The sequence below is a fragment of the Carcharodon carcharias genome, chromosome 5 (genome assembly GCF_017639515.1).
Source record: "Carcharodon carcharias isolate sCarCar2 chromosome 5, sCarCar2.pri, whole genome shotgun sequence".
Lineage (NCBI taxonomy): Eukaryota > Metazoa > Chordata > Chondrichthyes > Lamniformes > Lamnidae > Carcharodon > Carcharodon carcharias.
Window position 1 is genome coordinate 97,607,769 of NC_054471.1, and position 26,732 is coordinate 97,634,500.

General features: G+C 39.0%; 1 protein-coding gene across 1 annotated transcript in view; it reads right to left on the reverse strand.

The window, feature by feature from the left end:
• Positions 1-485: 485 nt before the first annotated feature.
• Positions 486-26,732, reverse strand: part of agpat5 (1-acylglycerol-3-phosphate O-acyltransferase 5 (lysophosphatidic acid acyltransferase, epsilon)) — a 143,807-nt gene continuing 117,560 nt past the window's right edge. Inside the window, exons 7-8 of the mRNA XM_041187790.1 lie at positions 13,243-13,366; positions 486-2,556 (exon numbers count right to left, since the gene is read on the reverse strand). Of these exons, the coding sequence (XP_041043724.1) occupies positions 2,331-2,556; positions 13,243-13,366 (350 nt within the window). The 3' untranslated portion in view covers positions 486-2,330. The remainder of the gene's footprint in view (positions 2,557-13,242; positions 13,367-26,732) is intronic.

Here is a 26,732-nt window from a genome sequence, read left to right on the forward strand (position 1 = left end):
TCTTCCTTACATTTTAAGAGGCAAACTTACAATGCAGTACACTCATGGAACTCAACATGTACAACTGTTCAGTCATGATCTCAAAGGGAAGAGTAAGATTCAAGGCAATTTAGAGGTCCATAGTAAAATCTCAGAAAGAGATACTTTCCTTTGGTTTACCTATACAATTTGTGAGTGAATGAAATAAAATATTTTTCTTACTCTGCAGCTAGATGGCAACATTTTCCAATTATTTAAAAAGAAAATGCATATTACTTTCAGGGATTTAAAAGTCTACTGCCTGACTACATACCTATAACCAAATAATAAAGCAAAATTAGATCTTTCAGAGATTCCAGATGTTAACTAATTTTTAACAAACTTACAACAGAACCATGAGAATATCAATAACTTTGTTATAATTTCATATATTTATCCATAAATTTAAAAACTTGTTCATCCTAGTTAATAGCAAAGATAAAGAACAAAAACAGATGGTGACATTATACTTTAATCATTTAAAATTTATTTAAGCAACGTGTACACAAATTATAATGCTTAAAAATGCTGTAAAAGAAAACATTAAAACCAATATGCATGCAAGTATATGGTACTGTGATAAATGTTGTAAACATACTGTCTATTAAAACAAATGTGCTTTTAAAAATTGAACATCAGAATAAACCAACCTGCATTAAAGGTGATTTTTCTTTCATTAATTATAAGAAACTATGATTAATCACATTGGCATTGCACCATTTGAATTATCCTGAAAATGTGTAAAAACATTGATAATACTTTCCATTAGCTCACAGTTGTGCTCTTGGGGAAAGAAATTCAGGATATGTAATCATGCCAGTGATAACACCTAAAAATTATTATAAATATTTACTTTGTCTGAATTGTGTTTGAGGTAAGTAAAATTAGAGCGGGTTTAACTATTCAGCATTCATAAGCACTATTCCAACAGCAGGTGCACTCAAATAGTACACTTAGGAATTATAAACTTTGAGCAAGATTAAAAACTTTGGATTTGTACACTTGGATAGAGTGGGCTTTACTGTACACACTGCATGTAGAAAAACAAAACAGTTTGAGAAATCACAAGGTTAGTCTAGCTCTCTTTACCCACTAGAGGGAGTATCATCTTTTCCATAAGCAAATCCAGTTGCAAGTTATAATTGTGATGCATTTCTAATATGCCTGTATTAAGACTGTTATCAGTACCATTGCTGAGTATGAACCAGTCAGTAACAGGCAAAAGGCACATGCTTTCTGTAAATACAGTAAACGGCACATAAAGGCATCACACAGTTAAGAAACAGTTCACATTCACTAAGCAACTCAATGATTAAACGGACAAGCAGTAGATTCTTAATCATTTATCCACACAAAGGTCAACATGTACTGTAACCCACTTCATTTTCCAGTGCTTTATCTTCATTGTATTGTATGTCAGATGATGGTATTCAAGGTGATGTATGAATATAATGAATGACAACAAATGGTTTCAGTCCAACAACTTGACCATTTATGTACTTTTAGTATGTACACACATCATCTGAAATGCCACAATTATATATTTTTAAAAAATCACCATTAGTTCACGAAACTAAGCAGTCAGCAACTAAAATTTAGCATTTTACCCATCTTTCACAGCCACAAATAATGCATTGTCCTTTTTCCCCCACAGGTAAACCATGCTTTAAAGCAATTTCATTGTACTGGAAATGTTCTTGGAAGTTTGATTTTTAGCGATACTACACTTAGCTAGAGCAGTATAAAGGACCACGAACCACTGATTTATCCCTTTCACCATTCAGAGCACCAATGCCATAAGCTCCTTAATTCAGAACAAAATGCAATGATGCCTTCTGAAAACAATTAAAAGTCTTTTCATGTAACATACAGCATAACATAAAGTAGCAGACTTCATGGAAACAAGTACTGCTATACATCAGTTCTTGCCCCTCAAAACAGTACAGCCTATAGCTACATGTAGCATCAAATCAAGCACTTTTCCAGTTCTCGATAGGAATTAATCCCACCACCATTTGAATTCTTTAAACAACCTACAATATTTTGTTCAACTGCACTGAAACACATCAGGGTTCTAAAACTACATTGAGCAGGTAAACTATTGCTACTAAATTACAGCCATACCAAACAGATACATTACTGGAATATGTTCATTTCAGTCATTAAGGCAAATGTTTTTCATTAGAATATAAAATTTCCTTCAATGGCAATTTTGAAATCCCATTTTACAGGTAACTTCCAAAAAAATGCTATACAAGCAATTACATTAGGTTTATTCTAAATAATTAGAACTTGCATTAAAGAATGGAGTTTTAGGGTCTAATGTTAACCCATAACCAGCCCACTAATGTTCCATAAATCCATGTCTTCATATAGATCTTCCTTCCAGATTCTGTCAGCAGCATGGGGACTGTCAGACCACCAAGGAAGAGCAGGGATGGAAGAGTCCTCATAAGGCTCAACTGTGATCTGCGGCCTTCTCCAGGAAATTTGCATCGCTTCTGTTCATCTTCTGCCTCATAAAATTCTGTTAGCAACCTGTCAGCAAAGAGGGGATGGAAAAACAATAGCAATGGAAGCTCCAGGTCACAAATATGAAATGAGTAGAAACAAGCTTACAAGGCTAAACAGCTTTATTTCACATTTCTTTAATTCAGGGTAGATGCAGGAAGGATGTTTTCCCTAGCTGGGGTGTCTAGAATCTGGGGGAACAGTCTCAGAATAAGAGGTAGGCCATTTAGGACTGAGATGAGAAGGAAGAGCATGGCAAATCTTTGGAATTCTTTACCCCAGCGGGCTGTGAAGGGTCAGTCACAGTTTATTCAAGACAGAGATGGATAGATTTCTGGATTCTAAAGATATCAAGGTCTATGGGGATAGTGCGCTAAAATGGCATTAAAGTAGATCATCAGCCATGATGTAATCGAATGGCGGAGCAGGCTTGAGGGGCTGAATGGCATTCTCCTGCTCCTATGCTCCTACCTGTAATTCTCCATTCGGGGAGCAGGAATGAAATGAAAGTCTTGAGTGAGTTCTGTAAATGGGTCAATGACTGGTAAGGATGGGTAAAATGGTATAACGGCCTTTGATGATGTTCTTTAAACAATTACATGCAGGCAAAAAGCCTATATTTCAATTCAAGTATAAATAGAACAAGTGGATCAACGGCTTACGCAAACTGGGAAAGTGTATTGCCAGCAAATAAGATTGTATGATCTTTCCTCCGTTCTATCATTTTATTTTCCCTACAGGAAATAATTTGATCTCTGTTAGAAGTGGAACATGCACTAAATGAACATTGAAGTGTGTAACTGTGTGTGGTGGTATTAAATGGACCAGGCAATATGTTTGTCCATCCTCCGACTACTTCTCTTGGGAGTAAGTAATTATAATGCATGCAGCCAAAGCAGCAATCGGACGGTTTCTCCCTAAATCACTGGGAATTTTCTTTCAACAGAAAAGCTATTATTGATGCCTGGATTCCGAGTTTTCATTACATTTGAAGAATGGTGATGCATAAAATGACCCGAAGTATTGTGGAAGCTAAGACAAATGCTTAGATTTACAAAAAGAAAACCCCAGGCTATCCTGAAAAGTAAGTAGCACCCCACGTGGATATCTCAGCAATTTAGTTATTACATACATATTACACAGTGTACAGCACAGAACAAGTAATTCAGTCTAAATGATCAATGCTGGTGTTTATGTTCCAAAGAAGTTCTTCCCTCTTCATCTAACTTCAGCTACATACACTTCTCTTTCCTCTCAAGTGCTTCCCTAGCTTCTGATTAAATGTGAGTGTTCACTATATTGCTTTGTGTTACAGTATATCTGCACTTCAAGTAACTGAAAATAGCACAATTTTGTTGAAGATGTAAATTTTGTGAAGGTTTTATGCCCATTAAAATTTGGCCACAACACTATTATTCACTTTGCTAGATAAAACTGTATGCAGACATTTAGCAGATACTCGGATATCATTTTTGCAGGAAACTTGGCATGGTTAGACCATTGTCACTAAATTCAGATAAGATGATCAATAGACATGTCAGGACTGCTACGAAAACCAGTGTGTTTAATTCACCCTACACAGATAAGGGTCTCCCATCTTGAGTCCATTCACATATTGTATCACACATAGAAAATTAAATTTACTACCCCTGTTGAAATTTATTCATTAACATGGAATGATTAAATTTGACTTTTTCTTAAAATATGCAATTCGAAATTGGGGACCCAAAAAGGTTTTAAATTACTAAGTTGGATGGAGGGATCTACAAGAAACATGAACAACCTAAATGTGAACAAAACAGGGCAGGAGAGCACAACAGAAAACAAAGTAAAGGAGACATTGATGGCAAGGGAATAGCGTTAAACAACAGGAGTTAATAAAGATGGTTAAATAGAAAGGGAAAATCATTAAAAATGAATTAAAATGCCCGCACAGCAATGTACACCGTTAAGGAGGGGAATTGGAGGCAATCATACGTTGGGAGGAGCCAGATGAAGAAGGGATCACTGAGATATGGCAATAGAAAAATCTAGTCTGGGAATTCAACGTTTCAGGGTATAAGTGTTAGAAAAGAGAGAGAGAGAGGAGGAAAGGGGGACGTTGATTAGTTGTACTTATTAGGAGTAACATTATCACACTGGAAAAAAGGACATAGCTATCAGCAATTCCAAAGCAGAATCCATATAGACAGAGCAAATAAAGGATCAAAGGTGTGGTCTACAGATCACTTAACTAGTGGTTGGGAGGTGGAGGAAGAAATATGCAGAGAACTTAGGAAACTGAATTTTAAAAATCTTGAATAATAATCAAAGAGCATTTCAACTACCCTGATATTAATTTGACCAAAAAGAGGTAGGTATGGGGGATGAGGGAATGGAGTTCCTACAATGGATATGGGCTCCTTTCTAACCCAATTTATAAAAAGCCCAAAAAAGAAGATTCGCTACTGGACCTAATAATGGGAATGAACCAGGTAATAGAAATAAAAGCAGGGGAAAATCATGGTAATAGTGATCATAATACAACATGCTTTAAGATGATGATAGAGAAGGGCATAAGCATGACGGAAACCAGATCAATAAATCGGAGAAAAGCTGGTTTTGAGGGGCTGGGGATAGAACTTAGAAAAATAAAATGGGCAACAATATTGGCAAACAACAATGTAAAACTACAATGGGAAACATTTAAAATGGTGTTCAAAGTGCAGGAAAAATACATTCCACCATAATAAGGAAAGAACAGACTGAACACTAGTGAGACTCCATGGATTAATAAAGACGTAAGGAAACAACTGAGGGTTAAAAAAGAGGCATAAATGAAGTACAGACAGCAGAGGAGCACATGATAAGGAAGAATATGAAGAGATCAAGAGAGAAGTAAAAAATAATTAGAAAGACAGAGGTAATACAAAATCAAATTATGAACATAAAACAAAATGATAAAATATTTTACAGCTACATCAATAAAAAGGAAGGCTCTGATGGAAGTAGGACCATTAAGGAATAGACAGAACAATTCCATAGGTAGCGATAGCAGAGATGGCAGAAACATTAAATAATTATTTTGTTTCAGTATTTAGCAGGGAGATGAAAAGGGTAGACATGATCTTGAATGAAAAGATGAGCAATGAGATAATTGCATTTGAAATAAAAAAAAACCAGATGTACTGAATAAACTAAACAACTTGAAGAGAAAAAACCCCCTAGTTTAGCTGGACTGCATCCACGTACTTTAAAAGAATCTAGGAAAGAGATAGTAGAAGCATGAGTACACATATTTAATAATTTGTTAGAAAAAGGTGTAGTGCCAGAGGACTGGAGGGTGACTAATGTAATTCCAAATTTAAGGGAAACAGAACATGGCCATGGAATTATAAATGAGTCAGCTTAACATTGGTGATAAGAAAAATAATGGAATCCCTACTGAAAGAGAAAACAGAAGGACGTCTAGCAAGGAAAAATATAATACTTTACTTCATGGGTTTCAAAATGTAAAATCTTGTTTGACCAACTTTATTGAATTTCTTGAGGTAACAGAGACAGTAGACAATGGTAGTGCAGTTGGTGTAATTTATCTTTTATAAGGTGTCTCAAAACAGACTAATGAATAAGGTTAAAGAATGTAGAGTCAGGGAACAAGTGGCAGAACAGATTGCCAGCTGGCTTCAACACAAAGCAGAGAATGCAGATAAAAGGTAGTTGTTTAAATTTTTTCTTTCAGTGGAAGTGGGTGCCACTGGAGAGGCCAGCATTTGTTGCCCATCCCCAGCTGTCCCTGAACCAAGTGGCTTGCAAGGCCATTTCAGAAAGCAATTAAGAGTTGACCACATTGTTGTGGCTCTGGAGTCACACGTAGGTCAAACCAGGTAAGGATGGCAGATTTCCTTACCCTAAAGGACATGAGTGAATCAGGTGGGGTTTTAACAACAATCGATGCTAGTTTTTTGGTCGCCATTACTAAGACTAGCTTTCAATTCCAGATTTTATTAATTGAATTTAAATTCCACCAGCTGCCATGGTGGATTTGAACCTGTGTCCCCAGTACATTAGCCTGTGCCTCTGGATTACTAGTCTAGTGACATTACCTCTACAGCACCATCTTTCGTTATTCAGAGTGGCGTTCCACAAGGATTAGTGCTGGGACCACTGCTGTTCACCATGTACATTAAGGACCTGGACTTGGGAATCAAAAACAAAATTTCTAAATTTGCAGATGATACCTAATTGGGATGGGGTATAGTCAATATTGTGAAGGCTGCAACAAATTACTGGAGGACATTAATAAGCTTGCAGAATGGGCAACACAGACAAATGTGATAGCACAATTTAGTAGGATGAATAGGGAGGTCACTTAATGGAAAGTTCAAGTCTAGGTGCGTTAGAGGAACAAAGGGACTTCGGAGTAAAACAACACAAATCAAAGTTGCGCCACAGGTTAGGAAGACCATTAAAAACAAACAAGTACCAGGCTTTATTTCTAGAAAGATAGAAAAGTAGAGAAGTTATGCTAAACATGTATCGCAGCTTGGTTAGACCACACTTAGAATACATATGCAGTTCTGGTTGCCATATTATAAAAAGGATATAGAGACACTGGAGAGGCTGCAGAAAAGATTTAGAAGGATGGTGGTTGATACATATCAGGAAAGATCTGATAGGTTGGGCCTCTTTTGTCTTGAGAGAAAAAAAAATGTTGAGGGGTGACCTATTGGAGGTCTAAGATTATTAAAGAGTGAACAGAGAGAATGTTTCCTCTTGTGGGGAACAGCATAACTAGAGGCCATCAATAAAAGATTGTCATCAAGGATCCAATGGGATTCAGAAGAAACTTCTTCACCCAAAGAGTGGTGAGAATGTGAAACTCACTACCTCAGTTGAAGCAAGGTATGATCCTAGGTCAGAACCCCAAGTTGTTGGTAAGGTCCAATTAGGGCTCAATAATGTTTTGTTTAAAGTAAGCAACGTTTGAGATTCAAGACACTTGCTCAGTGAAGAAAGCCACAAGATTACACAGGTTTTGAACAAAAATAAACTTTACTATACAAGGTCAGAAAGATAAAACAATTTACAATATCTATCTTATATTTATCATGAATGTTAAAGTGCGAAGTACATGTGAATTGACAAGCCAACTATGGTTGAACGTACCACACTATGTAATAAATGGCAGGTGCGACCAAGACAGCGCCCATGGATTTCTCAAGAACCCAGCCAGATGTGACTAACACAGAGTCAATCAATCTCACTGAAACTCTGCCCCTCTCACAAGGGATTCCAGTCTTCACCTTTGAAGAACTAACCTAAGAATTATCCAAATGTTGCTCCAAATCAGACAGCATCAACAATTGCCCACCTCGCAGGATATTAACCTCGTCTCCCAAGATTCCATTCCTTTGGATTCCAGAGTCTGCTCTCAACTCAAGCTCTTCGGCCACGCTGAGCTGAACACCATGGCTCCAAAGGAGTACCTTTGACCCAGAGGCTGGCAGCATGAGTTCGCCAACCTTTGGCTGCCTTCTTCGCTTCAAGCCTGCTCTCTGCAGCCCTTTTCCTGTTTGGAGCCTGTTTCTCTGCCCCTCTTTTTTAAACTAAACTGGGACCTTTTTCCTCTCAGTATCCCCTCCCTCTCTGTGACTCTTCTTTTGGGACCTCTCCCTGCCCCTTCTCCCTTTGGGACCTTTCCCTGCCTGGGGCACTAGTTTTCTATGGCGCTCCGCTCCAGTTCTGACCTGTGTTTTTTCTCACATACAGCTGCACTGGACGCTAAGAACCTAAAAATGCTGGATCTGTACATGTGCAACCCGCTCCAGGTCTGTGCATGCTCAAAAGCTTCGGCATCCGCTGGAAGTTAAAGTTCCAGACCTCCACTCTCAACACCAAGTCTAGTTTTCATAACAGAGTAGTATAGATGCACTTAAGAAGAGGTTAAGCAAGCATATAAAGGAGCAGGGAATGGAGCGTTACGACGATGGATTTAGATAGGGAAACATGGGAGGAGGCTCAAGTGGAGCATAAATACTTGCATGCAATAGTTGGGTCAAACGGCCTTTTCTGCGCCGTATGCTTTATGTAAAAAGGCTACCTCAGGATTAGATGCATTAACTTTGTGAAATGAGCACACATCACCACTTCAGGAAAACTTACAGTGCCAAACAGCAATAAGCTGAAGAGCATGAGTATTTACCCAAGCTTATGGGATCTGCAATATGACAAAATATTCAACTGTATTGGAAATCAAAAACAGAAAATACTGGTAATACACTACAGGTCCATCAACATATATAAAAATGATATATTGATGTTTTAGTTTATATGCCCTTTGCTAGAAGTCAGTATCACCATATGCTTACTTTGTTCACATGCTATACTTTTCGCACTTTCTGCTTTTTTTTCAGATTTTCATCATTTGTAGTTATTTTCATTGCTTCATTTATTATGTATGTTATTGCACTAATGCATCACCTGCTGAGACACATTGTACCAATGCAAACCCAGTTTCTAAATATAGTATCATAAAACACAGGAGGCCGCCATTCTGCCCATCATGTCTAATCTGGTTCGCTGCGAGTGCAACTCAGCTAGTTCTACTTTCCAACCTTTTCACTGTAACCTTACAGATTTCCTCTCTGCAGATAACTACCCAATTCCCTTTTGAAAGCCACGATTATCTCTACCTCCACCACACACTCAGGCAGTACATTCAAGGTCCTAACCACTCATTGTGGAAAACCTTTTCCTCATTTTGCCTTTGGTTCCTTTGCCATTCACCTGAAAGCTGTGCCCTCTGGTTTCTCGATCCTTCTACCAATGAAAACAGTTTCTCCCTATCTACTCTGTCCAGGCCCCTCAAGATTTTGAACACCTCTATCAAATCTCTCCTCAACCTTCTATTCTCCAAGGAGAACAGATACAGAGCACTGTGAACAAATATCCTCAGATACTGAAGCAGTCTGCGCCCATATGCAGTAAGGCCTGGGCAACATTCAGACTTGGGCTGACAAGTGACAAGTATCATCCCATCCACCACCTTCAACTTTAATTCCCTCCACCACAGCACACCATGGCAGCAGAGTGTACCATGTACAAGATGGCTCCTTCAACAGCACGTTCCAAACCTGTGACCTCTACCGCCTAGAAGGACAAGGGCAGCAAATGCATGGGAGCATCACCACTTCCAGGCTCCCCCTCCAAGCTTCACATCACCCTGACTTGGAACTATATCGCTGTTCTTTCACTGTTGCCAGGTCAAAATCCTGGAACTCCCTCCCTCACAGCACTTTGGGTGTACCTACACCACATAGGTAGCAACAGTTCAAGGTGGTGGCTCACCACTACCTTCTCAAGGACAATTAGGGCAATAAATGCCAGCCCAGCCAGCGACGCCCACATTCTGTGGAAGAATAAAAAAAAGTCCCAGTTTCTCCAATCTAATCACTTTACTGAAGTTCCTCATTCCTTGAACCATTCTTGTGAATCTTTTCTGCTACCTCAGATGGATGCAAAGACATGAGAAAGTGCAGTACCCATAATGGGATACAATATTCCAGTTAAGGTCCAATGTTTTAAAGATCCACCATAACTTCCTTATCTTTGGACTTTATGCCTCTCTTTATAAAACCCAGGATCTTGCATGCCTTATTAACCACTTCCTCAACCTTCCCTGTCACCTTCAACTATCTGTATCTGGCGTTGCATCCCTTTTAAAATTATATACTTTATTTTATATTGCCGCTCCTTGTTCTTCCTGTCACTATTTATCACTTCACACTTCTCTGCTTTGAAATTTCATCTGCCATGTCTTCGCCCATTCCACCAGCCTGCCCATGTCCAAGAAATGTCTCTCTCTAATCTCTTCACAGTTCCTCACTTACAATACTTATAAGTTTTGTGTCATTCACAAATCTTGAAATTGTGCCCTGCACACCAAAGTCTAGGTCATTAATATAGATCAAGAAAAGCAATCCCTGATTGATACCAATCCCTGGGGAACCACACTAAGTACTCTCCTCCAGTCTGAAAAACCACTCGGTTCCTGTTCTTCAGCCAACTTTGTATCCACACTGCCACTGTCTCTTTTATTTCACGGGCTTGAACTTTGCTGTCAAGTCTGTTATGTGGCACTTTCTTGAACACCTTTTGGAAGTCCATGCACACCACATCAGTTGCAATACCTTCAACACCCCTCTCTGTTACCTCAGGAAAAAAACTCAATCAAGTTCATTAAACATGATTTGCCCTCAATAAATTTGTGCTAAAAACAAAAAAAAACTGCGGATGCTGGAAATCCAAAACAAAAACAGAATTACCTGGAAAAACTCAGCAGGTCTGGCAGCATCGGCGGAGAAGAAAAGAGTTGACGTTTCGAGTCCTCATGACCCTTCGACAGAACTTGAGTTCGAGTCCAGGAAAGAGCTGAAATATAAGCTGGTTTAAGGTGTGTGTGTGGGGGGCGGAGAGATAGAGAGACAGAGAGGTGGAGGGGGGGGTGTGGTTGTAGGGACAAACAAGCAGTGATAGAAGCAGATCATCAAAAGATGTCAACGACAATAGTACAATAGAACACATAGGTGTTAAAGTTAAAGTTGGTGATATTATCTAAACGAATGTGCTAATTAAGAATGGATGGTAGGGCACTCAAGAAATAGCTCTAGTGGGGTTTTTTTTATAATGGAAATAGGTGGGAAAAGGAAAATCTTTATAATTTATTGGGAAAAAAAAAGGGAGGGGGAAACAGAAAGGGGGTGGGGATGGGGGAGGGAGCTCACGATCTAAAGTTGTTGAATTCAATATTCAGTCCGGAAGGCTGTAAAGTCCCTAGTCGGAAGATGAGGTGTTGTTCCTCCAGTTTACGCAAACTGGAGGAACAACACCTCATCTTCCGACTAGGGACTTTATAGCCTTCCGGACTGAATATTGAATTCAACAACTTTAGGTCGTGAGCTCCCTCCCCCATCCCCACCCCCTTTCTGTTTCCCCCTTCCTTTTTTTTTCCAATAAATTATAAAGATTTTCCTTTTCCCACCTATTTCCATTATAAAAAAAAACCCACTAAAGCTATACCTTGAGTGCCCTACCATCCATTCTTAATTAGCACATTCGTTTAGATAATATCACCAACTTTAACTTTAACACCTATGTGTTCTATTGTACTATTGTCGTTGACATCTTTTGATGATCTGCTTCTATCACTGCTTGTTTGTCCCTACAACCACACCACCCCCCTCCACCTCTCTGTCTCTCCGCCCCCCACACACACACCTTAAACCAGCTTATATTTCAGCTCTTTCCTGGACTCGAACTCAAGTTCTGTCGAAGGGTCATGAGGACTCGAAACGTCAACTCTTTTCTTCTCCGCCGATGCTGCCAGACCTGCTGAGTTTTTCCAGGTAATTCTGTTTTTGTTATAAATTTGTGCTGGCTTGCTTTAATTAATCCATATTTGTCCAATGACTGTTAAATTTTGTCCTGGATTATTGTTTCTAAAAGCTTTCCCACCATGATATAATTGACCTGCTGTATGCTTTACTATGTATGTATGTTTTAAGCTGCTAATATAAAAACAAGGAGCACTCACTTAAATTGTTATTTCAACACATGCTGCTTTTTTTAAACAATGAAAAGCAAAATTATCCCCGTAAGGGTCATGAGCTGATATCTTGTGGCACATCAGGTTTTTGACACTTTTACTTGAGCCAATCATAACGAAACATTAGGGAGGTATGCACACTAAATTATGTCCGCACTGGCTCTCCAAATGAGCAATTTGGCAGTTGGTGGATCATTCAGGAGCCAGTGCAGACACCATGGACTGAATGGCTTCCTTCTGCGCTGTAACAATTCTGTGATATGAGAGAATTAGCCAACTGCTAGAGGTCACTAATTGCATACTTAGCATCTTAACAACGGGCTCAGCAAAATTACTGCTGGCCCCTCAATTGTAATGCAACCAAGGCATATTATGTGCATCAAGTAACATTCCTGCTGTCTGTGTGCTTAACAAAAACTGAGAACAATTAACTCTCACTTAATATACACACAAGCGTACCCAAAGAAAATTAATTCCCCAGTATTTAGGATTAGGCACACAACCAAATGTTGTTGATGAAAAGGGCTTACTTTAGCTTTGTCATTTGGAGAAAAATTATGAAATGAGGGTCTGAGGAGGAAAGCGAGGGGGAAAAAAGAATTCATGCAGAGGAGGGAGGAGAGAGGGCGAAAAAGGGGAAACTGTATGGTTTTTTAATACAACATTCTGAGCTTAATGGATCAAATAGCACTTCAATGTTTTTACGCAGCGAAAAGTGCTCGTTAATACCACGCAAAGTTCATTCAATGCAAAAAACACACAATTTACTATTTTCAGATGAAAAGAATCTAATGTACTTCTAACTACCCTTATGAACAGAGAAGAATGCAGGGAAATGAGTTATTAATATTTGTCTACATGCAAGGTGATGTCTTCAAAGAAAAAGGGGCAATTTTCAAACATCTTCCACTATAGCTATGTTTCACTGTGATATTTAAACAGATCTGCAACATTTTAATCCCAGCTCTTTGTGAATAAATCTTTAGATTACCTACTGTCAAAATACTTTGAGATTTCATAAAGTGCTAGGCTGAAGCCAAAATAATTTCAGTGGAGAAATAAAGCACCTGTGCATTTGTTAAGCAATGATCAAATGGTCACTATAATGTAAAATTGTTGTTACTGACTTGTCCTTTATTTCGAAGCGTTCATGTAACCACCTCTTTAGGAAAATAGCCTCCTCTGGAACTTCTTTCACATCCACACGCTCAAAGAAAATGTGTATCCTTGGACACTCCCTGCACAAAAATTCTGTGAATCAAAGAAACAATTAACTTTAAATGGAAAATAATGAAAGCATTAATATAGCTGTCAGTTGTGCCAGTATTATGAAAATAGTATTTTTCAAAATAACTGCCCAAAAGAATAAGTTCAAGCGGTTCAGAAGAACTGTGAAAGGAATATTTTTGGTAATTTCCAACTTGGTATTTTAAAGGTAATTTCTTTTCAGAGCTGATTCTTCATACATGTTTCAACAAACAAAACAGGAGGCAATTAAGCGCAAATACATGTTCACTATTTTCATATGATCAGCTTGTTATTTTAAATGATGGGCAGAACAAGAACATTTTAAGTTCATTACACTTCAAATCCAAACATATAGGGCAGGATTTTCCCATCGGGGCCCGCTCGCCAACGTGTAAAATGATGCGCGGTGACGTCGGGCAGAACTCCCAATGCCAACTGGAGCCATTGACAGAGTCATGAAACTAATTAATGGAGCTGCCCATCCGATCTTAAGGTTGGCAGGCAGACCAGAAGCCCTGGGGAGAATTAGAAAAAGCATGAAACCTCATCCATGAGTGGGATGAGGTTTCATGCATGATTTTAAAAATTTAATTAAAGTTTTAAGAAAAAAATTATGGACATGTCCCAACTCATGTGACAGTGTCGTGCGCATACGCAAAAGAGCACACTCTCGGGTTTAGGGATTTCCCCCCCACCCGCACAGGGAGTGTTCAGCGCTTCCGTACGGACATCACGCTGGGCAGGCCTTAACTGGCCCGCCCACGTAAAATGGCGCCGCGCCCCCAATCATCGGACACACATATACACAGTTCAACGCAAATCACCAATGCCACTGAACAGAAAAGAAACAATACTTCCAGAGGTCTTTGTTATTGACTTCTTTCCTGACTATCCCAGGCATTAAATAGGTCTTCATGATATGAAGACTATCATATCCAATATAAAAATTACCTATTCAGAAACTTGACTCATTAGGATGACAGCATACACCACAACCATAAAAAATACTCTGAATAAAAAATACTAAATAAAGTCATTTTACATTACTTCAATTTAATTTCCATTCCTTTTCATTGGTTCATTCAATTTTTGAGTCAAAGTAGCACTGCTATTTTACCACAACTTCTTAAAATAGGACTCAATCTATATATTTTCAAAAATGAATTTTTGGGGTGAATTCAGTTAAGTTGGCTAAAAATCTAAAAAGATGCTTGTATAGAAATATACTTATAACATTAAGCTTGTAGATTAAACTTGATGATGTATTTTTTAAAAAAGGGTGCATAAATAGGGAGACAGCAATGTGGCAAGCCCAGTAGACAGGGGCGCTCAACATGTCTAAGGAAATGGTAAGTGTGCAGCCAATGGTTTTCCCTCCATCAAATAGATGGATGAAAAGTCATGGGCTACGTCCGTACTATTTCCTGAGACTTACACCCTGTAATGTGATATCACCATCACTCCTTAGAAACAACACCTGAACTAAAACAAAGCAAGTGATGTAAATTCATTTGTACACTTTGGGTGGCAGTGCTTTTAATTTTTCTTGTGCATTCATTGGCCTTCTGGGTATTTCCTGCAGTTTAATGAGACAAGCCAGATTGATAACCTCTTTGAGAAACTGTCTTATAACCATCACTTGAAGCTATTATAAACCAGCACACAAAAAGATTAAACAAGTGCCAAACAAATTTTACTACAACTTTTAAAAAATATTTCTCAAAGGATCTTGTGCAGTGGGAATATTGTACAGCTAATATGGATAACTTCCTTTATATTGTTAATCTTATGGCAAGGAATGAGTAATAAAATTGAAAGAAAACCAAATTTCAAAACTTGCCTGGAATAAGCAGAATTCAGTGTAGGGGTGGATATTTAGAAGGAAATAATTGCCCATGCATTTGATCTGGAACTGTGCCATATGAACACACATTTATCACAACCGCTATCTTCAAATATTAATCTGACAATTCAAAAGGCAGCTAAAGGCATTTCGAAAACCAAGGCAATTTGTAATTTCTGTTAACAGAATGTAACACAAGTGATTGTGAGGAATAAGGCAAATGAAAAAATGGGAGATGCAAGAAAAACCCAGCAAAGTTACAAAGGCCAGAATTTACGTCAGCATGTGGGGGCGGGCCAGGTACACCGACACGTAAAATGACACGTGGTGATGTTGGGCATGTGTCCTGATGTCACCTCGCGTCATTTAGATCTTTCATTCGACGATGGGCGCGATGAGGTTTCCTGAAGGTTTTATTAAATAAATAAATATTTTTTGCACAATTCATAAACATGTCGAGGGGAAATCTCTAAATAATTTTTCTCTCTTTATCTAAAAATTTCAATATGAACTTAATCTCCCTGAGGCAGTTCTGTGCCTCCTACGAAAGAGCACAGGCCCAGACTCTCTCTCCTCCCCCTGCTTGCACATGTAGTGCTGAGCGTTACTGGCTGTATGGGCCAATTAAGGCACGCCCACGTAAAATGACGGTGTGCAGCCAATTGCAGGCGGCAATCAGCTCTGCGCCCACTTCCGACCGACCTGACATACAGAAAATTCTCCCCAAGATGTTTAGTGGATTCATGAATGCAGACTTGCAAGTGAGTTGAACTGACAGGATTGTGTGCTCGTTTGACTATAGGCTGAAGGCACTGGACACAAAGTGCTACAGGGCCCTGACAACAACATGGCAGGAGAGGACTTGTGCTTCAGAATTATCTGCACCCTAACCAAGCTGTTGCAGTACACCGACAACCCAGGCATCTACCAAACAATATGGAAAATTACCCAGATATGTCCTGTTCACCGAAAGCAGAACAAATTCAATCCAGCCAATAACAGCCTTATCAGCCTACTTACAATCCATCAATTTGCTGATGATCGAATTGTTGACAGTGCTACCAAGAAGCACTTACTCTTGATCAAAAATAAAGTAATGAAGGGGCCATTAACAGTGCTATCAAGCAACACTTGCTTAGCATTAGGGGGAAGAAAGTAAGTAAGAATTTATGGTAAGGGAGAATTTATTGAAAGGGAATGAGTTACTTAAAATCTCCAGGCAGCCGGGGCTACCAAGCACATTAACAGTTAAAGGTTACCAGATGAGCCCTGCACAGCCTTAGGGCCTGTAAGCAACAGAAAGGCTTTGGGAACCGGACTAGAGTCAGAGGATGGCAATAACATAGATTAAGTGTGCTCTTCAACAGATAGGGGAAGGACAGATGGTCCCAGCTTAGATAGGAGGAAAGGTCTCTGCCTGAGTGAAAATAGGGACATATGATGCGTGTTACCAGAGATGTCTGTTTAATGTAAACCTATATGTTGATGAGATTGGAAACTGTTCTTATACGTGACCAATAATGTATAAATATGTTGAACACTTTTAATTTAGCAGAGTGCTATCTCAAGCTGCATTGAGATGGTTCTCCCCTTGCAATTGCTCGAATAAACGATCGTGACCTGTACTAGAGACTCCTGTGGTCTGTTTGTCAAAGTGACCACAACATTTAGCAATACCTGCTCACTAATGCCCAGTTTGGGTTCCACCAGGGCCACTCAGCTCCTGACCTCATTACAACCTTGGTACAAACATGGGTAAAAGAGCTCAACTCCAGAGGTGAAGTATGGATGATTGCCCTTGACATCAAGGCAGAATTTGACCGAATGTGGCATCAAGGAGTCCTAACAAACCTGGAGTCAATGGGAATCAGAGGCAAAATCCTCCACCATTAAGATGGTTGTGGTTGCTAGGATCCAATCATCTCAGCCACAGGACATCATTGCAGGAGTTCCTAGGCCCAACCATTTTCAGCTGCTTCATCAATGACCTTCCTGCCATCATATGGTCAGAAGTGGGAATGTTCGCTGACAAGTGCACAATGCTCAGTATCATTTCAACTCCTCAGATATTAAAACAATCTGTGCCCGCTTACAGCAAAATCTAGACAATATTCAGGCTTGGGCTGATTAAGCAGGAAGTAACATTTGCACTTTCCAAGTGCCAAGCAACAAGAGAGAATCCAACCATCAACATCCTGCAGGGTGGTTACCACTGACCAGAAACTTAACTGGACCTGCCATATAAATAGTGTGGCTAACGTGCAGATGAGAGGCTGGGAATTCTGCGGCAGGTAACTCACCATCTGACTCCCCAAGCCTGTTCACCACCTACAAGGCACAAATCAAGAGTATGATGGAATACTTTCCACTTGCCTGGATGAGTGCAGTTCCAACAACACTCAAGATGCTCTAACACTATTCAGGACAAAGCAGCCCACTTGGTTGACACCCTATCTACCACCGAGGCACAATGGCAGCAGTTTGTATCTTCCATAAGGTGCACTGCAGCAACTTGCCAAGGCTCCTTCAATTATACCTTCCAAACCTACGACCTCTACCCCCTAAAAGGATAAGGGCAACAGATGCATTGGAACACCACCACCTGAAAATACCCCTTCAAGCCACACACCACCCTGACTTGGAACCACATCACCATTGTTTCACTGCTACTGGGTTGAAAACATGGAATTACCTCCCTAACAGCATTGCAGTTATACCTACACAACATGAACTGCAGCGGTTCAAGGCAGTGGCTCACCATCACCTTCTCAAAGGCATATAGAGATGAGCAAAAAATGCTGGCCTTGCCAAAGACATTCATATCCTAGCAATGAATGAAAAAAAAATTTGCACCACTTTTTGGATGAAGCACTTAATTCAATAGATATCATTAGGACAACCCCATTACCTGGATAAGCAGTTTATCACAGATGCTCAACTTTCCTAATGTGACACCTGAGCAACACATAAAACATCAGCAGCTGTCTCTGACAATTTAAGTGAAATGAGCATCTACTGTGGCTGCAAGAATTCTGCTGTTTGTCAGCTTTGGCCAGAATGAAGGAAAACTGATCTGGACTTTCTAATGCCATTTTGGAAGAGTTCAAATTGGAAAATGGTAGAGAGTGATCCTTGGAAATGAGAAGCTAAAACAAAGGCTGCTCAACGGGATTGGAATCCTGGGTTGTTACAAGGTTGACTGTAGATGGAAAAAAAAATCTAATTTCTGAAGGCACGAGGGGCCGATCACATATTTCCTCTTCCTCAGAAGATCTCCAATACCCAATAAGGGTAGGTATGTGAACACCACAGGTTGAGAACGGCAACCATTTATGCATTTTGCAAATTTTTTGGGAGCCGTGGGGTAATTTAGCACATTTCATTGAGATCCACAGATGCAGCTAAATATTTTGCTTTGGTGTTAGCCTCTTAATGACTAGTTCAAAGGACTTTAGGAAAGCAAAAAGCAGCAAGAATTACGAGACAATCAACTACCCCATTAAGCTTCAATATACAATATTCACAAGTTTCATTAGAAATTTATATTAATTATTAAAGCATTACATTGATCTTCCTGAAAATGGACCATTTCAGACTCTCCAAAAGCCATTGTTCTGAACAAGTAGTTGATAAAATTGGTAATTTGTCAATTTCACAGAATCTTACAAACTTCCAGTTCAGGAGGCAGCCTCTCAACCTTCATGCTTGTATTGGCTTGGTGAAAGGGCAGTGCTCTCATATTCCCGCTTCTTGTCTCAAACCCCGTAAGTTCCTCACCCTTAAATACCTCTCCCAGGTCCCTTTTAAAATTATTTATGGAACCAGCTTCCACCACCTATTTATCTAGAATATTCCAGATCCTGACAAGTCAGTGGAAAAACCTTTCCTTGTCTCCCCACCAATGATTTTAAATCTATGACCTCTGGTTATTGACCCACTCGCCACAGGAAATCTTTTTCTCTATCTACTCTATCAAAATTGCATTATCTAATGGGTGTCAGCTCTGGCTCAGTTGGTAACTCAGTTGAGTTAGAAGTTTGTGGATTCAAGCACCACTCCAGGATGCGAGCACACACATCAAGGCTGGCATTGCAGTGGAGGACTGACGGAGTGTTGCACTGTATCCAATCTCTCCTCAAAACTGAAGTCCCTCATCCTAGTAAACATCCTCTGTAACCTTTGAGGCCTTTACAACTTTCCTGAAGTGTGGTCCAGAATTGCCCATGATACTCCAGATGAGGCCTAACTAGTGATTTATAAAGCTCTAGCATCATTTCCCTGCCTTTATAATCTTTTCCTCTATTCATAAAACCATGTAATCCATAAGCTTTTTAACTCCCTTGTCAACTTGACATGCTGCTTTTAAGGATGCGTGTGTACGGACACCAAGGTCGGTCTCTCTCTCTCATCTATATTTTCCAAAATCACACTATTTATAGCAGGTGGTGGTGGTGGCGGTGGCGGAGGAGGAGGAGGAATCTAACTCCACAAATAAGATTTGACAATATGAATAAAAGCAACCTTCTTAAAAATAAGACTTTTTTAAAGTAGCCTTTATGCACTTGGTTCTTCCAGATAAGAGCTGAATTGTTTGCTTGCTTAAGCCGATGTAAGTCACCATTAATGTTATAAACAGTGACCTAATCTAGATATGCTATTCACAGATACCATTACAGAGCACAAATATGCCATGAGATAATCATTGGGAGAAAGTTTATTGTCTATAACTAAGATTTTGGAGTTGTTTTTTTCAGTAATGTTTTTAACTACAGCATGACTTTCATGAAATTATTTTCGCAATTGTGTTGGTACTGTAGAGTGGTGCATCAAATGGTGAGTGCAGCAAAGGGTAGAAACAATACATTGCACCATGGTCACGGTCTCATCAGATGATACATGTGACCGATTAGAGCCATTTCAGTGATACGGCAGAGGGGGAAATCTGATTGGAGACGTTCAAGCGTGGGGAAAATGGAAAGATGGGCATGGTTTTGGGAGACAACATCAGGCTCAAGGATTGAGGCAAGTTGTAAAGCCTGATCGTTGACCTGCTACGGTCAGTAAAGATCAGCCATCAAACTTGGGAACTTCCTGATTTTTGCCTACCACGAGAGTTCAGTTATACATAAGCGCAATTAATTACAAAAAAAGGGAATTGCACCATCATTCTTCAGGAATCCAATTTTTAAATAGTACTGTTATTAGTTGGAAGATTGCAGACTAATAAAATCTAAGTGAGAAAATATAGCTGCCCTTCAGTAAAGATGCTTCAGTGTCTCTTACATAGTCATGTTTCACTTATAAGATCCCTTCTGAAATTTCCGACAGTTCGCAACACTGGCATCTTATTTTGACTGAGCTGAGATTCCTCTCCCATAATCTCTCTTTAGAAAAGCTATATACTTTCATCTCTGTTATATCATTCATCTTTACCCTTGCCTCGGTGCATCTATTGCTGAAATCCTTGTCAATATTTTTGTTACCTCCAAATCAACAACTACAATATTCTCCTAGCCTGCTTCCCATCTTCCACCCTCCATAACCTGAAGTTCACGCAAAACTCCGCTGCCTGTATTCTAATTCACATCAACTCCCATTCACCCTTACTCCTGGTTCATCAATGACTCAATTTTAGAATTCTCATGTTCAATTCCCTCTGTAATCTTACTCATACCCAACTGTGTAACCTCCAGCAGCCCTAAAAGTCCTTTAAGAACTCTGCATTCCTCCAACTCTGGCCTTTGTTGTATCCCCCACTACCTTTGCTCCACCATTGCAGCCATGTATTCAACCATTTAGGTCTAAGCCCTGGAATTCTCTCCACTACTCTTTCCTCTTTTAATGGAGTCTAAAACATAGCTCTGTCACCTGTCCTAAAGTCTCCTTCTTTTACTTGATGTTAATTTTTGTCTGATTACACTTCTATAAATGCCCTGGGACTGCGTTAAAAGGCATAATATAATTAGAAGTTGTTATTCAATGTTTCTCTGAAAGGAGGGGGCAGGGGAGAGGCAGCAGAATAATCAGTCTGAATTTCCAATCCTGCCTGGCTATCACTGTTAAAAGGCAGACAAGCATGTGATCAGCTAAAAATAAAACTGGTCTCAGCTATAGTGTTGATGGTCAGATAGAGTTCTGATAACCACTGTTTAGGGATGCAGACCAATACAGGCTGCCAAAAAGCCACCAACACACTGGAAGCATTTATAAGGAGTAGCGCAGGGCTAAGGTGGTGGTGGGAGTGGGAGAGAGGAGGGGCTCGAAAATAAACCAACTTGAATGCAATATAGAAATTATGGTTTCTTCTTGCAAAATTGAGTGGACCAAAAATCAAATACAGCTGAAGCTCAAAACTGCTAGTTGTGTAATAGAACCACATTGTTGGCAGTACTTACAGCTTACTGATGCACCCTCTCCTATGCATTTCACTAGTTTTTAAATAGCATGCTATGATCTAAAGCACCATGATTACAGTATATATTTTGTAAATGCTACTGTATCAGTTTAAAAATGATATCAAGGATTATTCAGACTATTTTTAGTACACTGAACAAAAATCTGAAATGTAAAATCAAGCAATATTAGCACATGAATGACCATGAACATTTGAGACATACTACAAATTGGAGCCAATTTTCTCTGCTATATGCATTGAAACAGCTGGGTTTTATCACAGAAATCACAAGAGAACACTAGCAATCCCAAGAACTTTTCATTTCACATCACTTGAACTTCCCCAATGGCTTTCTAAATCCAACTTTGCTGCAACATAACCAATCCCTCAATGTTTTAGACAGCTTACAGTTACGCAGCAGAAACATTTCACCATTTGAATTAGTTCTTAGAATCTTTTCAATTCAAAAGTTAATACATAACATTGGAAAAAATAATGAAAAAACACAAATATACATATATGGGTCTATTTTTTTAATGCTGGCAAAATTTGGATTACATTGTAGGTGGAATCTTAGCTTGAATGAGATCAGGGGTGAGACACTAGCTTTCAAAAGAATTGAAAAGAAGTTTGTGTTTCACTAGGGCAGAGAAAGTTAAGGGTTGACCTGGTCAAAATTACTAAGGAATTTAAGGTTAAAAAATATTGAGAGATTATTTCCACTACTCAGATGGTAAACAGAAGGTACGCATTTAAGATAATTAGAAAAAAAAAAGGGAAGGTTTGAAAATTTATTTCTTGATACAGAGAGTGATTAGAACATGCATTTCTCTGCAACAAATCAGAGTTAAAGCAGACTATAAGTTTCTTAAAAGAGAAATTACATTTATTTGAAAAGGGGAATATTAAAAGCAACAAGGAATAAGAGGTGTGGATTTAGACCAGTTGGCTCGCATGAGGGAGAAAAAAAGTGATGCAATCTAAGTAGAGTCGATGTTCTCTTTCTGAACTACAACATTCCAGGACTTTACAGGTCAAGTTTTAGGAATGAAGGTGACATTGCCAAAAGCTTTTTATATTTCATGGTAAGACTTTAGGGCAATAACAACTTGAGCCTCCCATTCTAAGTAAAGCTATAAACAAAATCAACACATTGTTAGAGCTACAGGACTTTAGATCATCAAATTCACCATTTGTACTAAAGAAGGCCTCAACTTTTTGGGGCGGTAGTGATTTGCCCTCTTCCATAAGACAGTATGAAATTCATAACTATAATTATCTTCATCTTTCAGAATACAATAAGGAATACCAGTCAATGAAACACTATCTTATTTGTCCCCTTCCCACTGAAAACTTGTGTCTTGGATAAAAAAATCAGTTTGCCCACCTTGGGCTCATTTCATCATGTATACTTGAAAAACAATTCAAGCAACTACATGGAAGAATTCACATCCTAAAACATAACGAAAGAATTACTTTCGCCTTGTTGCTAAGGGCATGAATATGACACAGGTATTCTTGATCATCAACTATTACCTCAAGCCATTGTTGTAGTGCTCATTTGTAAATGAAGTGTGATGATGAATGTGTGTTACTTGATACACTTTTCGCTTTCAATTTGATTAATCAGTTTCCCAATACCATGCTTAACTTGATGGCACGCTTTCCTGCTCTCTGTATACAATTACATTTTTACAGTCTGCAAGTAAAACTTCCCCCATTGCTTGATAAATATTTGGAGAACATTATGTTTTTGGAAAAATGTACAGCCTCTTGAATGATGAGACAATTTAGAAAATAATTTTAGAAAAGGACAGATAGCCAATACATTCCTACCCACATCAGGTGAGATGAAGGCTTGGTTGACTGAGCCCTGGAATGCACCTCCTCTTTGGGCTACAACCAGAGATACTGGCTCTCCATGGCAAACACTATATTGCAGGGCATAATTTAGAAAGAAAGCTACATACATTTCTAGTTGGACCAGATTTTCTTTTTACGGGGTGGAGGTGGGAGAGCAGAGTGACTAGCAGGAGGGAGAGCAAGAGTGATAGCGCAGAAGAAATAAAAGGAAGGTGATTCAGCATGCTAATCCTTTTTATAAAGGTACACAAAGATCTAATCCTTAGAATTTCAACCTCGGACCTTATATCACAAATAATTTCAGCCATGACATTTAAGTGAATAATCTCCAACCAAGTTCAAACTTTTATTTGTTCACTGTACAGGAAATGATTATTTGCACAAGAACCTTTTGTACAGTAACGTTTATTAAGATGCTTGAATTTAAATTACAACTAATCTCCTGTGGCAATTTACACAGGGAGTCAAGTGGAGAAGTTGTGTGGGTGAAATTTGTACCAAGGACTTTAAAGTCATATGTTCTGTCCTATCTTATATATACCAATTCAAACTATTATTCCTGACTTACAATGTAACATCATTTTCAAACATCGCTATTTCAGAGTTTAGCCATAATAACATTCTTAAACATTTTTATTTCAGATTTACGTATTTTGTTACCTGGGGTGGTTATTCCTCACCCTTTTCTGTAATTTTATCCCATTTTATGATCTGTCTGGTCTGACAGTTCTGCAATTAAGATAGGTAACTGCTTACATTACCTCCTGTAGTCAGATATCAAAAGTGTTGTGCACAACTTCCCCTTCTAATTTTCTTTTTCCACACTGCAAAGTCCATTCTGGGCCATTTTCATTTGAATGGAATCACAATCTCACTTTGGAAACCATTCTTAATATCAGTGCTACCTGACAATATTCCCTAGTTCTCTTTTCTTCTCTTTCCTTTGTCAGGGCAGATGCATCTCATCAAAATGACTGTTGTGTATGAATCTGGACAAAGAACACTGATAATCTTTGTGATCATGAAAGCTATTATAGCTGAATCTAATATTCTCCCAAATTAATATAGTTTACTTGTCTGGATTAAGCAAATGCCAATATGTAAGAGTTTGGGTCTTGAATAAAAAGATATTTTCTGAATTATACAGAACCTTTATGAGATTTTCCAAACAGCACTGATTCTCTCTGTGGAGAGAGGCTTTCTAAACACTTTGACCTCCAAACAATGTTGCTTCAGCTGCCATGTTGATACTCCTAAGCTGGTAGGATGGCATCTTGTGCACCCCCTTATCTATGTAATTGTTTAGAAAGGACCAGGATATGATCCTCAGCGTGACATAAGATAAAAAGCTGACCTCGAAGAGGATGACAAACAGGGAGGTGGTAACCATTTGCAGTACCTGTCTTGTATCCATTGGTCAGAATAGTTAGATAGATGATCAACACTGGGTAAGCTACCAGCCCCCAATTAAGGGTATATATACTGTCATGGGTCTAGTACTGGAGATATTGGTGAGGTTGCAGTGCTCTTAAGATGGACGAAGAGGAGGATGATGAGATCAACACACAATGTGCCAACTGTTTGTCTGTCCTCTGGAACCAGTAAACCACCTTCAACTGTCATGGTCATATACGTTTTCTGTCTAATTAATTACTGCATCATATCTAAACTGTTGTTTCTTAATAATCTTAATAAAAAATCTTAAAATTACTCATGACTAGTCGACTGCCTATTTAGGTATTTGTGGGCCCGGATCCAAAAATCTTACAAATAGGAATGGGAACCAAGCCCAACTATCCTTTCCTTTGCACTGAAGCCCAGAGATCAGATCAGATGTAGCAATCCAACTGCAGCACTGTTTTAAGATCAGGTAATAGTACAGGATGAGAATCAAATCTGAGGGCTTATGGTTTTGCATGGTGCAGTACTATACCAGGCAGTGCTTACATCAGGCAGCGCTTCTACATGTAAGGCCATCAGGGAGCACTAAGTTTGGAGCATTTCACTTAGTGTCATAGTTACTTAGACAGATGCATTATCTCTCTACAATGAAACTATTCATGAATTCTGAAGTTTAAGATCTATCAAGAACTACTGTGCAAAAACAGCACTGGGAATTAGCTGTCACTTACTAATGAAATATTCCCATTTTGTGTATATATTCTAAAAACAAACTGATAACGGTGGCAGCTCTTTCATTACTTAGAAATTTAAGCAATTGTCTGAAAGCTATTGGGTTAAAACAAAAATCAAAAACATTGAAAATGTCATTCTCCAGATGTTCTCAGGCCAAAGTTGGCAAAGCCAGGACATTATTCAATTGTTCAGTATTTGGTTTCTTTATATTGGAAGAAAATGAGTTCCCCCTACATGCCACTTTAAGTTACTTTTCCCAGGCTATAAAAATTAGAGAATTAAAACTGGCAACACTCAAAATGATCAGTTGTTGGACTAAGGCCAATAATAAACAAAATAACAGCTAATAATATTTGCCAAGGAATATTTAGCTGGGTCAGCACATGGTTTTGCATGCAACAAACGCACCAAAAGTCTTTCACTGGATTCACAGTCAATGCTCTGCACAATGCACTTTAGGTTTGTGACTGAATGAATGCAAAAAGACAACAAAGCCACAGAGAGAAGTACAAATCGCAGAGGTCATTTGGTCCAACTAGCTCATCCTTCCAGAGAATCATGATTTTGTTCTTACACCAAGTAACAGTCCCTTTATGAATGTAGAGTCTTGGCTCAACCACTATACCTACAAAGCCATTCCAGGTATTAGCCACTCGGAGTGAAGCAGTATACACGAGCACCAATTCTCAAGATGCAGCTTCCACCTATTAGCCCTCATGCTGCAGTCTGCCTTTCAAATGTTCATAAAACAAAGCTTACATTTATATAGCACATTTAACATAGTAAAGCATCCCAAGTTTGGGAATAGTCAAGTCTAGGGGTCACAAAGGCATAAAGAAGATTTCAGCAGTAGCAGGTGAGTTCAGGAAAGCTGGAAGTTGAGTGATGTTATGACGTTACAGAGGTGGGAGTAAGCATTGTTGGTGATGCTTTGATATGTGGTCGGAAGCTAATTTCAGGGTCAAGCACAACACCAGGGTTGCAAATGACCTTGTTCAGCTTAAAGCAGTTGGCAAGAATGGAAACAGTGGACAAGGAACCGAGTTTGCGGCAGGAATCAAAAGTCAAAGGCTTCAGACTTCCCAATATTTAGTTGGAGGTAATTTTTGCTCATTGGTGGATGTTATTCAAGC